Genomic DNA, 19,501 nt, shown 5'->3' on the forward strand with positions numbered 1-19,501 from the left:
TGATTACTCTCTTACCATTGATTCGCTGTTCCCTTCATCGAATCCTCGAACGATTCACGAGATTGAATGTCGAATTTTCGTGAACCACAAAATAAAGCACCCATCGAGTGTGGTGTGAAGCCAATCTTTAAAATCAAGAGTGCGATGAGAAGGTTGAAAGATGTGTTACTCTTGTTGTCTGTCTTGTGGTTGACTTGTCGAATTAAAGTTATCCATGAACTTGATGATTTTCAAATTGAAAGAAAACCGAATGGGACTTTTATCATCATTGTACGATCATAAAGAACATGTATCTCTATTCGAAATGAAAATTGTCAATAGAGATTCCATGGTCAAGACCTTTGAGGACTGATTTGGTTCTGGAAAGGGAATTTCTCTTGGGGGTTGATGATATAATTCCTGGAGGGTCATGAATTCAACTCCATCACCACTCCATCACCACACTCTCGAAAAAAATGAGTCCTTCTCATCATTCTCATCATGCTCACTCTCGCCAACCATCGATGGCCACTCAGCAGCAACCGACGCATCACTCCAACAACAACAACAACAACAGGCGAACACAACAAAATATGGCGCAAGACGACCGTGATCTCTCAGGAGAACCATCAAATCATTATCCGAATAATAATAATAATAATATTGTTCATCACATTCCACCACCAAGACAACCGTTGGGAGGATATTATTACGGTTATCAAAGTAGTCCTCGAGGAGGAGGAGGAGGAAGAGGAGGAACATTGGACACGACGACGAGTACTAGTCTTGGTGATCATCATTATCCACCACCTCCGAGCCATCATCAATATCAACAACAACATGTTCATCCTTCTTTCCATCCTTCATCCTATTCCGAGCATTACAAACCCTATAGTAATAGTAGTCATACCTCCACGAGTGGTGAAAGAGGCTTTAGAAAGTATGATTCATCCTCCGAACATCAAAAAAAAAGAAATTTTGATCATTACACTAGAAATACTTCTTATGGAGGTAAAAACAAGTACAGAAAGAATGATAAAAGCGGACCTCCTCCTCTTGATTCTAATACTATCCATTTAAAGGCTAACGATGATAAGGTTCCACTCCGAAATGGAATTCCAATTTGGAATTTTTCAATCGACCATTCTCAATATGATATTAAATCCAATGGAGAGGAACAACGAAAAAGATTCTTTCAGATCAATGCCAAAGAAGGAACTCTAGACAATCCTGCTTTTGCATCTTTTATTGAATATCATAGATACAAGAAAATTGTACAATTGAGATTGGCCTATGAAAAAGATGTGAAAGAATTACTCTTTGATTTAGAAGCTCCAAAAGAATCTTTGAATCGATGGTTATTTGAACAGTTATCATCGGTGGATTCATCTCTATTAGAATCATCATGTTCTGAACAAACTCTTCTCATTGAAAAACAATCTACTTCTGATTTTTTATTGAAAAGACCTGAATTTGCATTAGAAAGTGAGGTATTGAGAGCTGAAATTTATTCTGAAATTCCAAGTCGTTTGAGATGTCGAACTGTCAATCAAGCACTCACCTCCTTAGATTATTATTACAAAAATGGATGGGAATGGTTAAGGAAAGTTAGAACCTTAAATCAACCTCAACAATGTGAAAAAATTGAACAACAATTGAAACAATTAAGAGATTGGATGAATCACAACAACAACAATAATCAAAGATATTCTAATAATTATTTATCTATTTTAGAAGAAAAACAAAAAGAATTAACAAAAAATTGTACCATTTTATTTAAACAAATTTTGAAGGATCGAGTGGATGAAGTGTGTCAGAGACTTGTTGATAATTCTAAGAAAATTGCAGAATCATTGAGCACAGAGCGTTTGAAAGAATCCTTTACTCAACAATCGATGGATGTTCAATTGGAATTTAATGAACAAGAATTACTTTGTAAAGTAACATTGTATTCTATGAGTAGAAGTGATGAAGGTCATGATAGTCATGGTGATGATGGTGGTCATGGCAGTGATAGCACTAATAGTAACAGTAACACCACCAATAGTAACAGTAACACCACCAATGGAAACTCTCAACACTCACAACATCCATTGGATACCTTCAAGTTGAATTTAATTCATTACAACAAATTGAGATTACTCTACAAGAAATGCAATGAAGAGAGAGATCCAGAAATGAAAGAATTTAAATATAGACTCTATACTCTCATTAGAAGATATCAAACATTCTTTGGAGATTCATCAAGTGAAGAAGGAGCTAATTTCCATGCAGCTCTTCCTGAGAAAGGATTTGATTTTTTATATCGAGAATTTCAAGTGTGTCATGAATGTTTTGCATCACCCATTAATTGTTATTTTAATTCATTTTGTAGTGCATTTCCAGATACGGATGTGTATTTTGGTTCAAGAGGATCATTCTTTGAATTTAGACCTACACGAGGATTCTTTGAATGTGGACCACCCTATACCTTAGAGGTGATGAACAAGACTGCTAGGTATTGTCTCGAGTTGTTGAAAGCTTCTAATGAACCACTCGCATTTGCTGTTTTTGTACCAGAATGGACAGATACTGAATATGGAAATATTTTACATCCTGATCATACTCCATTTTGTACGGGACATTTATTGGCTGAACAAGGAAAACATGAATATGTGATTGGAATGCAACATTTTAAAGAGAATGATCAACGGTATTGGACTCTTCCATTTCCAACACATGTCTATTTTCTCCAAAATGAAGAAGGAAAGAAAAAGTGGCCAATTACACCACAATTAATTGAGAGGTATAAAAAGGTGATGGAAATGGATCATAATGGTGCAGGAAGTAGTACTGGTGGTGATAGTAGTATCAGTAGCAAGAAGTAAAACTAGTAGTTGCATTGTAGTTTGAACATGGTTCAACATTGATTTATTTTACATGAAAGCACGACAAAATGGTCAAAATCGTTTCTACTTTTGCACTGCAGTGGTGGTGGTGGTGGTGGTTAACAAATCTTTCAATTGTTGTGTAAGAGTATTACACACACTCTCACTCTCACATTCTAAAATGTATTGAGACGATTTGGGTAGAATATTCAGCGATACTTTGGTCTTGTCCATTGTTGTGTTGTCCATCGAGGGCAATTCCACTTCAGATAATTTGTACAATTCGGATGGATTTCTTCCCAATTGCAATAATGATCCAACGCTAAAGTAATAATGGGAGTCTTCAATAGTGGTGAAAAGAATTCGATCATTGAAGAGATGAATTTTAGCCTTCTCACGAGTGACAATATTAGTGCCAGAAGTGTTTTGAAGAATCAAGCTATTAGTATTACTACCACTAGTACCACTATTACTACTACTACTATTAGTACCACTTGATGGCACAATATAAATCTTGACACTTGTCGTTGAGATAAATCTTCGTGTAGAGACGACCAATCCATCAATGGAATACTGTGAGGCAATATCAATTAAATTTCTCAAGTTGGCAATATCTTTCATCTTTCGATTAATTTCATGTGCTGTTGCTTGCATTTTAGTAGAAGCAATTTCTAAGAGAGGATAATCTGGATGATCTGTTGGTGTCTCTTTCATAATAGCCTTAAGCAATAAACAATATTTTACAATACGTTGACATGGCATGATCAACAGACTTGAAATATCCAAACCATCAGTGCCTGTCACTGTTTTTGCCATTTCAATGACTTGTTTGAATTTTGGATATTGAGAGTAGGCTTGTGGTAGATTTTGATGAACTGTTCGTGAATAGTGGCATTGATAGTCAATATAGACTTTAAAGAAAGGAATAAATCTTTGGAATATTTGACCCACTGGATAATCGTAGATTTGATTCTTTAAAAGGAATAATGTGCGATGAAGTTCAGAGTTCTTTCTCTTTTTTTGGGATCGAGTCTGGGTTGTACTCGTCGCCTCGGTCGTGGTGGTGGTGATGGTTGGTTCTAGTAAAATCTTGACCAATTCTCTATAAAACATTTGTGAACATTTCAAAATATTTTCCAAATCTGGTGGAAATATCTTTTTCACAAATTGTGGACCATCTTGAATTCCACATCCAATAAACTTCAATTGACCTTGTTGTTGTAAATCATCACAATTACTAATGGGTAACATGAATTCATTGAATAATGTTTCAAGATAATTCTTGTATTTGAATTCAGATTCAATCAATTCGAGAATGGAATAGACACGTTTGGTTGTGAGTGCATCTGAAGTATCCATGGATGATGATGTTTTTAAAAGTGATGAATCTGTCGAGGTGGTCGTAGTAGTAGTAGTGGCCACTTTGGTCATGATCTTGTTAGGAGGGCTGATGGTGTGTGGTGGTGGTGGTGGTGTTTTTGACAAATTGGTCATGCTTGCACTGCGATCAGTTTTGGTGGGAGTTGCTGTTGTGGTTGTAGTAGTACTAGTAGTAGTAGTAGTTGTACTGGAAGTGTGAGTAGTGGCACTAGCAGTAGTGGTGGTATTTGTAGTAGTAGTAGGGGCTGTAGTCAAAGAAGAAGGTGATGATGATGCAACAAGAAGAACATCTCTATTATCACCCAAATCTTCACTCTTAATGTCTCTTTCTAAATTTGGATTTTGTTTGTACAAATCCATAATAATCTTCATGGCTGAATCAATATACTTGTTATTGGATACATTCAATTTCTTTAAATTCTTCAATTGAGTCAATTCATCTGGTAATTTTGAAAGTAAATTGTTAGAAATATCTAACACTTGTAATTGTTGTAATTTTGCAATGTCAGGTTGCAAGGCAATCAATGAATTGTGATTCAAATAGAGTTCTTGTAAATTAGTACATTGTAATACATTTTGAGGAAGAATTTCAAATCCATTGTAACTCAAATCTAATACTCTTAAATATTTCAATTTGTTAAAATCATTGAACATGGATGTAAATAAATTTCTAGAAAGGTTCAATTCTTCCAAATATGGAAATGAATTGGTAAAGTGATAGGAGAGAGAAGTGAGTCTATTATCAGAGACATCAATCTTGGTAATTTTGTGTGTTTTAAATAAATTAAATAATTTGTGTGGAAATATGGTCAATGTGAGAGAATTCAATTTCAAATCACAGGCATTGGGTGTTTGGAGGATTCTTTCAATTTCATTGTTCACAAGTCTCATGTGAGGAGAAGATTCCAATCCACTGCCATGACCATGACCACCATTGATGATGATACAATTTCGATTGTTACTTGCACTTTTACCACGTGCTGAGAGAGTACTTGGTGCTGTCAAATTGGAAAGATAATTGGAAGTGACAGGAAGAGAACCAATTTGTAGAGTTGGAACCATGGAAGAGGTATCACCACCACCACCACCATCACCACCAACTCTAGTAGTAGTTGTATTAGCAGTAGTAGTAGTAGTAGTACTACTACTAATGGTTAAACCTGAGGAGCGTGATCGTACGTGAATAGGTGATGATGATGATGATGAGGGTGATGATGAACCAAGAAGTGATAATTTTGGAACTTTGAGGGTGGTTGGTGTGGAAGTGGCATCAGTAGTATTGATAGAAGAAGAAGAAGCAGACGGATCAGCAGTACTGTACGATGACGACGATGTAATGGTGAGGATTGAAGTGGTGCTGGGGGTGCTGGTGTTGATGGTGGAGGAATTGTTCTTCTCAGCAGCACCAGCAGCAGCAGTAGTAGTAGTAGTAGTAGTAGTACTAGCACCATCACTGAGAGAGGAAGAGGAGGATGAATCTTCCTTCGAGTCTTCTTCTTCATGATCACTCACTTGAATATCTTCCATGTCATCATCATCATCATCTTGTTCATAATCCTCGTTCTCTTCATCCATCATGTCATGATCCTCATCATCATCATGGAGCAATGATCCCTGTTGTGTACTGATCGATAGATTCATAATTCTCTCTCGAATGATTTGTGCCTTGTTTTGTTGATTCTCTTCTCCAACCATCATACGTTTGGATCCTCTCGGAGTGTGTGTTGAGACTCCTCCGAGTGAAGAAGATAAATGAGATTTGGCAATACTAATGAGAGGAGAGTGTTTTGATGTTGTTGTTGAAGAGTTCAAAGTACTAGCAGTACTACTCCCATCATCATCATTACTCCCATCATCATCATCATCATTATTCAGAATCTTCCAATAAGAACCAAGTTGTGGATGTTGAATGAATTGAAGGATGGGAATGATGAAAATGACATGCAATAGATTCAATAATTGTTTCAAATCATTGATCATGGAAGTAGATGTTGTAGAGTTGGTGGTCGTAGTGTTGGTGGTGGAGTTATTGTTGTTGTTGCTCGTGGTAGTGTTATTTATAGTGTGAGAATGATCATCATCGAGTTGTTGAGACATTTTTTGTATCGGTTTGACAGTTGGCAGTCATCATGTAATAAATTCATTCCACCCACAATACATCAACAAGGAATGAAAAAGGAATGGTATGGATAAAAAGGGAGTAAGGGACATATTCATCATATATTTTGTACTCGAGATGTTGGATCAATAGAGTAAGTATATTATCATTCAACATTGTTCTTTCACGCACTCACACTCTCAGTCAGATTCATCACTTGGATTTTTGAGCACTTCTCTCTCTCGTGTGTCACTCAATTCCAATCGATGTTAGCTCACTTTCCCACACACACACTACAACATAAGAACCCCTATATAGTAACGTTTACAGGGTGGGAGTGACAGGTAACGAGATCTCTCGAGCCAGGAGAAAAAATTGGTTGGACGGGAAATTTAATTTTTTTTTTCTCAATACCACCTCTGTACACGTTTATGTTGTAGTGCATGAACGAAAAAAAAGGGAGAGATCTTTAAAAAATTCACACCTTGAAAAACTACTACCTTCTATTCAGATTCTAGGGACTCACTATCACTCTCCTGGAATCATAATTGAATGAAGAGCCATCACCATCATCATCATCATCAGGATGGATCGAATCCTTCCACTACTACTACTACTACTACTTTTACTCTCTTCACTGTTCAAGATGTGATTCATTTTGTGCTCCAACATCAACAATCACTCCCAATTATTGTTCTTCTCAAGTCCAACTTTCTCAATCATCATCATCTCGAACAACAACAACAACAATCAATACGAACTCTCAATGTGCTTCTTCTCCTCTTCTTCCATTCACCATTCAAGAATCAGATATTCAAAATATTTATTTATTTGGTAGTCGATTGTATCAAACGTGTGATTCTTCTCATTCCGATTATGATTTTATCATGATTGTCAATTCTCATTCCTATTACTTTGATGGATCTCTATTAATAGAAGGAGCATTGTGTGTCAATCAACACCGTCAACACCATCAACACTAACACTCCTCCTTTGATGTCAATGTCAATATTTATCATTTAGACTATTTCATGCACTTATTGAATGAACAATATATTTGGGTTCTCATGTTATGTTATTTGAAAGATCCATTTAGTGATCGATCTCAATACATTTGGAAAGAAGAATTTTGTTTAACTCGAAAATTATATGAACCAAATCGAATTGAACCTCTAGTAATGATGGTCTTATTGGATGATCAGAGTAATCATCATTTGCATGCTGATTCTACAATTGGTATTGATGGTGATACTAAGAATCATTCTAATGGTGTTCATGGTGATCATGGTGATCATTCAAACTTCAATCATACTTGTTCTCCTCCTAATTTGGAATATTCTTCTGGATTGGGTGGATTCAATTTAGTGAAATTTAAAAATTCAACACTCACTGATATTTCTCATCACATTGCAAAAGCTAAAAGATTATGGATACATGAAGGTGATTATCGAAAAGGTGCAAAGATTTGTCGACACAAAGAATTGTGTAGATGATACATTCATTGTGTCTGTTATTACTTCGAATCAAGAATTGCCTCCACAACATTCCACAAAGGTTTATGAATTGGGAGGTTCTTTAACTGTTTCACAAGGTAGGTTTGCATTTTGAAAAGGTGAAATGTTTTAACACAAACACATGGTCTTTTAAAAACTTGTTTGAAACGTAAATGTTGTGAAAAAAGATGAGTGGATGTATGAATTGGCAGATCAACAAAAGAAGAACAAATGGAATTCTTATAATCAAGCATGTCAGTTGTACTTTGAAAAGGATTACAGAGGTGCATTAGAAATGTTCCAAGAATTTTATCAGAGCAACACGAATGATAAACCTGCAGAACACATGATTCGTTTGTGCGAGCAGTTGCTACATCATTAGAACAACGCAAGACGTGAATATGAAATTACAAAGGGCCTTATTAAAATAAAACTGGCATGTGAATAGTATGAGAAAAAGAGTAATGTATGGATGACTTTGTATCGTTGTGCATGAAAATTGATTCATTGCAAAAGGTACCGTTTGATAGTCAGACGATAATTGTTTATTCAGCCTTGTATGCGGAGGTTTATGTGTTTCACGACAAACATATACCCTGGTTGAAATCTTTCAGAGTATCAAATTGAAATGCAAGCAATGAATGGCTAGTAGACATGCACTCTTGATTTTAAAGATTGGCTTCACACCACACTCGATGGGTGCTTTATTTTGTGGTTCACGAAAATTCGACATTCAATCTCGTGAATCGTTCGAGGATTCGATGAAGGAACAGCGAATCAATGGTAAGAGAGTAATCAAAAGAAGCAATTAAGGGATGTGAGTGGCTACGGCCATATCACGATGAATGCACCTCATCCCGTCCGATTTGAGAAGTCAAGCATCGTCGAGCTGCATCAGTACTGAGGTTGGAGACAACTTGGGAACCTGCGGTGCTGTAGCTTTTTTTCATTCTTTTTACTTCAACTGGGTCGTGTTATTAAAACTTTGTTGCGAGAGAATCTTAAGGCAAGGTTTCATTCGGTACACAAACATAACAACAACAAATACACTTCCAACTCTCTCTCACCATAAATTCCTATCTACAAGAAATGTTTCAAGAGTCCCATGAAAGAATCCACTTGCTGAGAGTTGAAGAGTGGTTTCATACACACAATTCATTCCGAAGATTTAAATCATCTTCAAATCCTTATTCAACAAAGATGTAAAACAATGTTCTGATGAATTTATACTTTTATCGGTATTTTGGAAATTCTGGCTTACCATATCCGTGCGGTCTTGGAGGGCACAAAAACTCATTCACCGTGCCACGAATCGAAATAACATGTTTCAAATACTTGACTGGAATTCCAAAAGGTGTCTCTTCAAATTTGCCAAAATTTCCCACCATTATTTGTGGAATTTTCTTCACCAAGCCGCCGAGGGTTTTGGTTGTTTGAGCCATCATGTTGTCATGGCAAGGGTATGAAACTCCAAAAGATTGAACCAACTCCTTTACCACTTCCTCTGGATACATGCCCAACTCTTGTAACCAATCATTGTATTTGGTCAATGAAGTGGTCATGTAATAAGATCCTCCATATTTACATCGACGATACAATCCATCCAATGCAGCACACGCTCCCATCACTCCACAACAATAATCTGAAATTGGTAACAAGGGAATCAATTACATTCTCACTATAAGAGTAATGATGAAATTCTTTCAAAATTGAAGAATTATTCCATGAAACAGCAACAGCAACAGCAGTACCATCAGCAACAGAAGCACCATCAGCAGTATCACCATTGTTGTAACAACATATCCAATAATGAACATGATTCATTCTTATTTATTAATTTTTCATTTGGAAATGAGGAATGGGAATTTATTTCAAGACCTTATCATATATTCATTCACAAGATGGAAGAATTATTATTTAATAATAATAATAATAATAAGGATTCTAATACTATGAATATGAATACTACTACTATGAATATTACCATGAATATGAATACTACTACTATGAATATGAATACTACTACTAATAACACCACCAACAGCACCACCACTACTATTGATACCACCAATACTACTTCAACATGGATTCATCAACAAGCACAAGAATTGATTCAAGAGGAATTGAAACACATTTCTTCAATCACTTCCAACAACATGCTGTCCTTATCATCTTCTCCAAATCATCTTATCGACGACGACGATGAAGACAACAACAAGCATTCTACTCCTTGTTCTCAACACTATCTATGGATCTATCAAATCATGTTAAAAGATTTATTGGAATTATTCAACAATCCTTCCATGAAAGATACACCACAACAATCACTACAACAATCTACATTTCGATTATGGACATTTGAAATTTTAGAAAAACAATATAAGGAGCGATTAAGTGAAGAAATGCATGATTTATTTCATTTTACTTTTATGGATGACGATGAGAGAGGAATCTTGGAGAATCCATCCACCAACTCAACCACAACAACCAAAACCTCAATCACAAGTTCTCATCATGGAGACATGTTAAACATTCATCCTTCTCACTTCCAAAAACATTCACTTCCTCCTAACAAACTTGTTGTAAAAAGAATACAAGTAGTTCAAAATCTATTCGAGGAAATAGAAGTAAAAAGATGGTCTATTTGGAGAGAAGTGAATTATATCATGATCGAATCAGGAGGATGTGTACAGGTAGTAGTAGTGATATTAATAGTAATATTAATAGTAGTGACAATAGTAGTAGTAATAGTAGTAGCACCAGTAGTAGTAGTAATAGTAATAATTCTCATGAGAACTCTCTCAATGATTTTTCATATCTTATTCAATACGTTGAAAAGAATGGAGTGGAATCATTGAGAAGAGATTTCTCCATGTTCATTCAACATCAAAGTGTGCATGTGGTTGTGTCTCAAAATGTTGAACAAGTACAACAATTAGTAGAACAACCCCATGAACCACTTGACATGCATTCCACCACTCCTTTGAACAACACCAGCAACACCACCACTCATCACCATGATGGTATTGATAGTAGTAGTAGTAGTAGTAGTAGTAGTAGTAGTAGTGATGATGATGATGATGATCATGGTCATCAATTTACTACTACTCGTCAAGGAATGAAGTTATTAACATTGTATGAATATATTTATTGTACATTGGACAAACAATGTTCACCCATATGGGTTCAATATACTTCTACTACACAAGAAAAAAGATTTAAATTACAAGAACAAAAAAATCCTTCCAATGATACTACTACTAATGCGACTACTACTACTACCTCTACGACATGTCCCATGACTGTTGAAAAGAATCCATGTCAATATTGTACCAGTATGGTATTGTTGAAAACAATGACTATTATTACCACTCGTACCTCCAACATGACCAACATGACCAACAACCACATCAACCATTCTTCTTCAATGAATACCATGAACAACTCCAACACCACCACTAACACCACCACTGAATCTTCTTCTTCTTATCAATTAGTTGCAGTTAATCATAGACCAATGATTGATTTATACTTTGATGATGGATTAGATAGTGATTTAATAGTGAAAAGTACTGATTTAGATTTTGAAAAAGGAACATTAATCTATGAAAAAGTAGATGGATTGACTTGTCTGGTATTTCCTAATATAGTTAAAAAGAAGTACCTTGATAAGATTACTACAAATACTACTTCTCATCCTTCCATTCAATTTTGTATCATCATGAATCATCCCGATCAGACTATTACTCATTCACAACAATTTGATGATTATCTCATTTATTGTCCAGATATTCAAAAGAAACAACGTTTTTCAAAAGATAAGAATTGGAATTTAGGTGTTTATAGGAGAGTGATGATTGAGAGTAATTAAGTCATTGTTCATCATCATCCACATTGTTTCATTCCTCTCATAATGATCCATATATAGTTAGTCAAACTATCATAAATGAACCTATCTTGAATGTATCAAATGGATCATCAAAAGCACCATTATTACCTCTGACCAAAATGGATGATGAAATACGAAAAGAACGACAAGCCTTCACTCATATCTTTTGGAAAACATTTCAAGAAATGGGTGGAAAATTACCATTTTGGGATGAAACATCATCCAAGTGCTATATTTTTGAATTGTGTTTACGTAGTGATAATGATCAACATGATTCAAGTAGTAGTGGTAGTGGTAGTGGTAGTAGTACTAATCACATTTGGACAAGCCCATCACAACAAGAATATACTCAATCGACAGAGTCCACTCTCGAACAAGACCAATTATTTACTTTACACTTTAATATTTTAAAACATCAAGCCATTACCAAGAACACCATTATTGGAAAATGAGTCATATGCAAAATTATATTTACATGGTTGTTATAGTATAAGGAACATGAAGAATACTACTAGTTCTACTACTACTTCTTTTAACAATACTACTACTAATACTACTACTACTAATACTACTTGTTCAACTATTATGAATACTTTTGTTCATGCACACAATATATTTAAAGAATTCATCATGAATGATATTCACATTCCCACTCCATTGTTATTGAATTCATTATTTATTGATTTGAAATGTTTAAATTCCAATCATAATAATACTATGATAATAAGGAATAGAATTACTACTAGTAATGATAATGACAATAACATGATGATGATTCTGTGTGTGAAAGATTTTGAAGAATTTCTTCGAACTCTTCTCAGAAAGTATATTCATCCCTTGTGGCGTGATTCAAGTGGATTTATTATTATGAATCATGTTGAAATGAATGATCAACATTTAAACAAAACAACAACAACAACTAGTAGTAGTAGTAGTAGTAGTAATAATAATAATAGCACTACTAATATTGCTACAACCACCACCTCAACAACCATCACCACCACTCATCGAATGTATCAATTCAATCATCCACAATTAACCAATCTTTTAGAACTTTTAAATATGAATTATTATACCAATCATTTAAAAACAACACAAAAGAATTGTTTTAACATGTATCGAATGAATTCACAATGGTGTATGGAATTAATTGAAAGATTTAAATCTGAGAATAATGATATTAAGAAATTTAAATCTGAGAATGAACATCATCATTTAGAGAGTATTAAGAAATTTAAATCTGAGATGAATAATTATTGTAACCAAAATGAATATCATCATTATTTGGAGGAGAGTATTAAGAGTGATTGTGAAAGTATTTGGAACAACTCTAATCATTTCACATACTCGTTATGTAATACAACGATGACAACAAATCATCCATTTCAAATCAGTCAAGAATGTGTGAATACTGTAGTTTTAGAAACTATTCAATATTTTGAAGAACTATGCCAACGATCACTATTCATATTTAGAGAATGTTTGAAATGTAGTGGTGATGAGAATGGTGGTGAGAATGATCAAAATGATTCACAATATTTCAAGTGAATGAACAACAGAAGAGAGAACAACAATGAAGTGAATGATGATGATATTCATAATAAATCTTCTCCAAATAAGGAACAAGATCATTGTTCAACCAACCATTCAACAACAATCACAGTGAATCCACCTCACCTTCTTAGAAAACTATTTGTGGATTTTGTGAATTTCAAGTATCCTCGATTGAAATTCTTTCTTGTGTTTGTCTTGGATTATTGGATATTGAATAGAAAAGGTTTAAGAAATGATATATCCTCAATAGAAAAACAAGAAGAAGCAGAACAGGAATGTAATTTGAAACATAATGATGATGATGTATTGATTTTAGAAGGAATTAAGGAATTTTTCAGTTGCACCAACCCATCACGAGTGCAATCAGTGTGTCAGGCTCTTTCCATGCGATAATTATGTTCGAATATACGCTTCAGAGTTTACACAACGCTAATTGAGGTACTACCATAATGATTCATGAAATAGTTGTCAACAGATTAGTACATTCATCGCTGCATAATACACAATCATGAAAGTAAAACGTTTTTCTGCATGTTAATTGATCATCAAAAATTTTACCAGATACTTCTGAAAACACCGATTTAATGCCTTTAATTGACAAAATATTAATAGGACATTGATAGCTCTTTGGAAAAGAACAGAAGTGTTTTGTATCGAAAACAATAATTGGAGGTTCATCTCTAAAAATATGTCAACCTCCAACGCACAAGCAAAACAAAGAGCAAAGCAACCCAGTTGCAACCTCACAGCAATCTGCTTTGACACCTACCACTCCCTCCCATTAATACTAGAGAATTTTTTTTCAAACACTTGTTGTTATTTCTTTGACTTTGGTCATTATTCGTCATAATTGATTTGCTCAATTTATTGACAATTCAGAATTTGGATAACTCTTCGATTTTTATCATTGGATTTTTAATTTTTATTTCTTTACTCGTCATTGATTGTTGCGATGTTTATAAGTCACATGGTCATTTTAATTTCTTTCTTTTAATTATTCTGAACTAACCTTATTGAATATTGACATCAATACAGAAGTGGGCATTGTTTTGGCATATTTTTAATTCTAATCTTTTTCATTAATATGTATAGGTTATTGATATCCATTCCTGAATGTGGTTTTTCTCAATGAACTGATTGAGTATTTTCATCGCGTACTTCCATCATTTCTCGAAACAACTGTACAACAAATAAAGCTTGTTGGTTGACACTCCATCTGCAAAAAGTGGTAGTTTGGAGAGGAACTAACCCATCTATATTAACTAATTATTGTTGAGTTACATATCAGATTCATTCATAATTAATAGGTAACTAATTTTTTTCAACATCCAGAAAAGATTTATTCAGAAGAAATTAATAGCTTTATATAATACAGAAATATGACAAAACATATTTAAATAAAATAATTTGTAATCTCATTATAAGATGATAAAATATCAATAATCTCTTTGTATTAATGATATAATTACCATTGAAATAAAATGGTAAAAAGAAATGAAAAGCATAGTATAATACAAAAGGAATGAGAGTGTAAGATTATAACATTTTGCAAAGATAGTGAAGATATATCGGATAGAAGATGTTTCTTTATGAGTTATATCTTTTTTATGATGAGTCAATACATGGTTCAACTAATTGCCAAGTGAAACTCTATCTGAGCACGAATATACATTATTTCTCTAATAATGCATCAATAATGTTCAAAAATATTTGAGAGTAATCTTCCGAATAAAAATATAGGAGACATTTCTTAGTTAGTGTTTTATTCTTTAATATTTTATAAGTAACTTTTACAATTGTAAGTCAACGATAATTAATTGATGAAGAATTGTTAGTTGCTTCCTTCTTTCCAAACAATTTCTGAGATTGTGAACCAGCAATCTCTCTTAATAATGGGAGAGATGGGTGTCGAAGCAGACACAGATTGCTGCGAAGTTGGGTTGCTTGTGAATTGGAGGTTTTGGAGGTGTAATAAGAGATTACTTTAAACGAATCGAACCAAAGAACTGTTAATGGAGTGAAAACACTATATGTTGTCTTAACAATCAATGCTTTATTTAATGACTATTGTGTTATTTTATAAGAAAATACGACGATTGTTGTCATTGTTTGCACTTTCTTCAAAGTACAAAAAGTCAATCAAGAATAAGGCTCCAAGAAGAATTGCCTTTTCTTTAGTGGTTGAGCTAATTGGAAACTCGATACCAAAATTATCCTATCATGATAAAGTATTCAGAATGAACAAATGGTTAAATTGTTAAATTGTGGACATATCTTCTATCATCAACAAACTTACAGCATCGGTAAAAGCTTCTTTCAAGAATCCGCTCCACTTTTTACGAATTTCACCAACACGTTGTCCATTCTTTTCAATATAAAAAGTCCAACACTCACAACATGGTGACACAATATCATAAATCTTTGCACCACTTGCATCAAAGATATTCAATTCACGAGAGAAGAATGAACATCTCAATTCAACTTTACCCAAAGCAGTGTTAGTAGCAGTCTCAAATACATTAACCTCATGAAACATCCAACAAAATGGTCGATCAAGAGTAATGAATTCTTGTCCATTGCCTTTTAAAGCAATGTGCATCTATGAGAGTGGTGGTGGTTGATGTAGTGGCAGTGGTGTTATTGTTGTTTGAGAGAGTGTTGATGGGGTGGTTGATTTTCAATTAATTGAACAATATGGCAGTGATGTCAAATTCAAATAGGGTCAGAACAGTAGTAAACCAGTGATGGGGTGGTTGATTTTCAAATAATTGAATAAAATTACCAATATATTCAACAATAAAAAAATTATACCAACCTTGAATGGTCTTCTTGGACCACAATACTGTCGAGCACAACAATCAGATTCTTCCAATGCAACAGCTTCATATCCATTCTCAAAATAAATGTCATAACGATTCTCAGTTTCAAATCCAGTCAACAATTCAAAAGGTTCAATTCTTTGTTTGACTTTGGCCTTGTGATTGGGAGCAAAGATTTGATCGAGTAGTGAACCACCACCACCACCACCACCAACAACAACCATTGGCATGGCAGTAGTAGTAGTAACCATTTGAGGTTGTTGTCCTTGTGGTGGTTGCATTACATATTGTGCACCACCACCACCACCACCACCACCACCATATGGAGGTTGCACGGGTGGATAGCCTTGTTGTTGTTGTTGTGGTGGCATATAAACAACTCCCGATGGTGGTTGTTGTTGATGTTGTTGAATGGGTTGAACGGGTGGATAGCCTTGTTGTTGTGGAATTGGTTGTGGAGGATAGGTCATCATCATCATGGGTTGTTGTTGTGGTTGTTGCATATAGACCACTCCAGGTTGTTGTTGTTGTTGTTGATCAGACATTGTTGGTGATGGTGTGTGTGTTAAAAGGCAACAACAACACAAAGATTGTATGAAAATGATGATATTTTTTATTGACTTGACCAACTGATCGATCGTGCTGCACACACACGGGGTTGAAAATGATGGAACACCAAGAACAACATTTGCACCGCGTCCAGCGTGACACAACACCGCTCATGAATCGTACGACATGATCAAAGAGGTCTCTAAAAGGAGGTTGGATGTCGAGCTAGAATCACAATAGAAGGAGCGATTGAAATTAGTTCCGCCCACTCATGCAAATATATTCGGCAAGATGACTATACATCACGACAACAATTTATTTCTCTTGTAAAGGTTTAAAAGGAAAGAAATAAGGAGCAACAGTGTTGTACATGTCAACTTCCTTCTTCAAAAAAGTGACTATGGAGATTGTCAATCATGTGTGAAAGTAGAGTGTGTCATTGTTAGTAGTCTCATCCTATGATACTTACTGAAAATAATTCGATCTACCTTTTCATGATGAATTTCCATCCATTGACGTACAGTGTGCATGGCAATGAATGTGGCCTTATCTAATGGATAACCAAATATTCCTGTAGAAATTCCACAAAAGGCAACACTCTTAATATTGTATTGTTCAACTAATTCAAGACATGTGGTGTAAGCACTGGTGAGTTTTTGAGGATTCTCTCCAACTGGACCCACTGTGTGTTGCATAGTATAGAGTAGGTATTATTATTAGAATCATTCAAAAAGAGATTAAACATTTATATTCAAATACATGTTTAAATAAATTCATTGAATAAAAAAAATTAAATAAAATTAAATTGAATCAAATCATAAAAAATTAATTCATCAATTAATAAAATAAATAAAATTAAAATCAATTGAAATCATTTGAATCAAATATTATTATTCATTGATATTCATTGAATCCATTAAGATGTATCATTGTACTCACCTGTATGAAGAATGTATTTTGCTGGTAATTTAAATCCAGGTGAAATCTTTGTACATCCAGTATCACATCCATTAAGAAGAGCATTGTATTTTCTCAAGATACCACCAGCAGCTCTATGAATGGCTATGTGATCATCAAGCAGATGATGATACAAGTGTAGTAGTAGTGATAGGATCACGTCAGATGATGACATGGTATTGTGTGAATCAGTAATATCAATAATAGATATATATATATACAAATATGTACAAATATATACAAATATATATAAAACAATAGTACTATTACCATTATTATAACACTTGTACTTACCTCCATCAATACCACCTCCACCCAACAAGGATTCATTGGCAGCATTCACCACAGCATCAATTTCCAATTGAGAGACATCACCTCTAAAAAAAGAAATCTTCTTATTAATTGCTTCATTATAGTCATAATAACCCTTCTTGATGGCATCATGTTCAGGATTGAATTGAGATAATATTGGATATTCTCTATTTCTGAGATAGGAAGAGAATACTTTTTTAATACCTTCAATCGATGGTTGTTCAAGTCGATTCTTTTCAGCATACGATGGATATAACTCTAATTGATCCAAAGTGACAAAATCATTGCCACATGCATAGAGAGATCTCTTTTCTTGAAGTGTGGAGGGTTCAGTCCAACCCACGAGTGAAGGTGAAATTGGAAGAGGAGGAGTGTTGTTATGATTGTTATTAGAAGAAGAAGAAGAGGTGGTGGTGGTACGAGTGGTGGTGGTCAGAGTGGTGGTGGATAAAGATTCATCCACTTGAGAATCTTGCATCGCATCCTCACTCACCACTGCTGCTGCTGCTGATGATGATGGAGGTGAGGATACTTGGGAGTCTTCCATAATGTGATGATGATGATCATTGGTGTTGTTTGTTGTTGGAATCATTTTTTTTTTGTTGTTGTTGTTGTTGGTGTTGGTGTGGTTGGTGGTGATTGGAACCCTATTGCGCGTGACGGTTCCGATCACCAACTCGTAGGTGGACTACAACTCCACCTACCAAAGAAACCCAAGGCACATGTTCCTTCACACAACAACAACACCACCACCTCTCTTCAAAAAATCTAATTAGTTTATTGTTAGCACCATTGGTGCTGGTAAAACTATTAAACGCACGTTCATGCGGTTGTCTTTGGCTTGAATTGTCTTGAAATTGGTTTCAATTCTGTGGAGCATATAAATCTTGTTGAGGTTAGTCGATTCAATTCATTGATGTCATTAAGCTTGTATTCAACAATTAGGTATGAGTAGGTATCTTTTACCTTTTTCTTAATACTGAGTCTCTCTTTTTCGAATTTGATGGTTGTGTTCTTGCATAGTGTTAATTTTAAGTTTGTACAAGGTTTCTTGTGGATTGAATGTTAGGCACATTTGTTCAATTCTACATTTCTTTTGATTGATTGAGTACTTGATGAGAGTTTGGATGTTCGAAATTGATTTTTCTTTGGCTATTAATGTTGTTGGAGATGATGTAAAAATCATTGGTGAGGCGAAATATTTTGTTTGTGTTTTTTCTGTCATGGCTAGTGAATGAAGTTTCTTTAGTATTTGTTGTTGAGTTTCGGCATTTTGAATGACTAAATTGAGAGTGTTGGTCTTGCTGTCTGGGATGTACCAGTGTTCAATAACTGATTCAAATCTTTTTAGAATAAATTTAACAAAATGAGGATGAGATATTGCTGTCCGAGTAGATTGAGATTGAATTAGTTTTGTTTTTGGGTTGACCAGTTTGTTCAATTTTGAGTTGAGGAGTTTCTAAATGTTTAGTTTCCTGTTTTGGTTGTTGGGTTGGTTCAGGTTTTGGTTGAGGGTGAATTTTTCGTGCTTTATTTTGAGCTTGAGAAATTTTAATTGTTGATTGTTCAGGTTTTGGTTGAGTTGGTTTTGTAACTTCAATTAA

The 19,501-nt window shown here is 34.5% G+C and overlaps 9 protein-coding genes across 9 annotated transcripts in view; 4 read left to right on the forward strand and 5 right to left on the reverse strand.

The window, feature by feature from the left end:
* Positions 1 to 455: 455 nt before the first annotated feature.
* On the forward strand, positions 456 to 2,846 carry FDP41_006720 (uncharacterized protein; the record flags this gene model as incomplete). Its single annotated transcript, XM_044710386.1, has 1 exon — positions 456 to 2,846. One exon carries the CDS (start codon positions 456 to 458, stop codon positions 2,844 to 2,846), a length of 2,391 nt encoding a protein of 796 aa, XP_044558823.1.
* Positions 2,847 to 2,930: 84 nt separating this feature from the next.
* Positions 2,931 to 6,323, reverse strand: FDP41_006721 (uncharacterized protein; the record flags this gene model as incomplete). The annotated part of the gene is made up of 1 exon (XM_044710387.1): positions 2,931 to 6,323. The coding sequence occupies one exon, from the start codon at positions 6,321 to 6,323 to the stop codon at positions 2,931 to 2,933; it is 3,393 nt and encodes a 1,130-aa protein (XP_044558824.1).
* Positions 6,324 to 7,355: 1,032 nt separating this feature from the next.
* On the forward strand, positions 7,356 to 8,199 carry FDP41_006722 (uncharacterized protein; the record flags this gene model as incomplete). The annotated part of the gene is made up of 3 exons (XM_044710388.1): positions 7,356 to 7,688; positions 7,741 to 7,915; positions 8,006 to 8,199. The coding sequence occupies 3 exons, from the start codon at positions 7,356 to 7,358 to the stop codon at positions 8,197 to 8,199; spliced, it is 702 nt and encodes a 233-aa protein (XP_044558825.1).
* Positions 8,200 to 9,049: 850 nt separating this feature from the next.
* Positions 9,050 to 9,442, reverse strand: FDP41_006723 (uncharacterized protein; the record flags this gene model as incomplete). The annotated part of the gene is made up of 1 exon (XM_044710389.1): positions 9,050 to 9,442. The coding sequence occupies one exon, from the start codon at positions 9,440 to 9,442 to the stop codon at positions 9,050 to 9,052; it is 393 nt and encodes a 130-aa protein (XP_044558826.1).
* A 276-nt stretch (positions 9,443 to 9,718) lies between these two features.
* On the forward strand, positions 9,719 to 12,158 carry FDP41_006724 (uncharacterized protein; the record flags this gene model as incomplete). The annotated part of the gene is made up of 3 exons (XM_044710390.1): positions 9,719 to 10,341; positions 10,443 to 11,680; positions 11,746 to 12,158. 3 exons carry the CDS (start codon positions 9,719 to 9,721, stop codon positions 12,156 to 12,158), a joined length of 2,274 nt encoding a protein of 757 aa, XP_044558827.1.
* Positions 12,159 to 12,204: 46 nt separating this feature from the next.
* Positions 12,205 to 13,254, forward strand: FDP41_006725 (uncharacterized protein; the record flags this gene model as incomplete). The annotated part of the gene is made up of 1 exon (XM_044710391.1): positions 12,205 to 13,254. The coding sequence occupies one exon, from the start codon at positions 12,205 to 12,207 to the stop codon at positions 13,252 to 13,254; it is 1,050 nt and encodes a 349-aa protein (XP_044558828.1).
* A 2,083-nt stretch (positions 13,255 to 15,337) lies between these two features.
* On the reverse strand, positions 15,338 to 16,624 carry FDP41_006726 (uncharacterized protein; the record flags this gene model as incomplete). Its single annotated transcript, XM_044710392.1, has 3 exons — positions 15,338 to 15,475; positions 15,557 to 15,859; positions 16,076 to 16,624. The coding sequence occupies 3 exons, from the start codon at positions 16,622 to 16,624 to the stop codon at positions 15,338 to 15,340; spliced, it is 990 nt and encodes a 329-aa protein (XP_044558829.1).
* A 319-nt stretch (positions 16,625 to 16,943) lies between these two features.
* Positions 16,944 to 18,489, reverse strand: FDP41_006727 (uncharacterized protein; the record flags this gene model as incomplete). The annotated part of the gene is made up of 4 exons (XM_044710393.1): positions 16,944 to 17,026; positions 17,098 to 17,310; positions 17,568 to 17,690; positions 17,880 to 18,489. 4 exons carry the CDS (start codon positions 18,487 to 18,489, stop codon positions 16,944 to 16,946), a joined length of 1,029 nt encoding a protein of 342 aa, XP_044558830.1.
* A 766-nt stretch (positions 18,490 to 19,255) lies between these two features.
* The window catches only part of FDP41_006728 (uncharacterized protein), a gene marked incomplete at both ends in the record, with an annotated part of 1,366 nt that continues 1,120 nt past the window's right edge, over positions 19,256 to 19,501 (reverse strand). Inside the window, one exon of the mRNA XM_044710394.1 lies at positions 19,256 to 19,491. Within this exon, the coding sequence (XP_044558831.1) occupies positions 19,256 to 19,491 (236 nt within the window). The remainder of the gene's footprint in view (positions 19,492 to 19,501) is intronic.

The sequence above is a fragment of the Naegleria fowleri genome (assembly GCF_008403515.1).
Source record: "Naegleria fowleri strain ATCC 30894 chromosome Unknown tig53, whole genome shotgun sequence".
NCBI lineage: Eukaryota > Heterolobosea > Eutetramitea > Acrasida > Naegleriidae > Naegleria > Naegleria fowleri.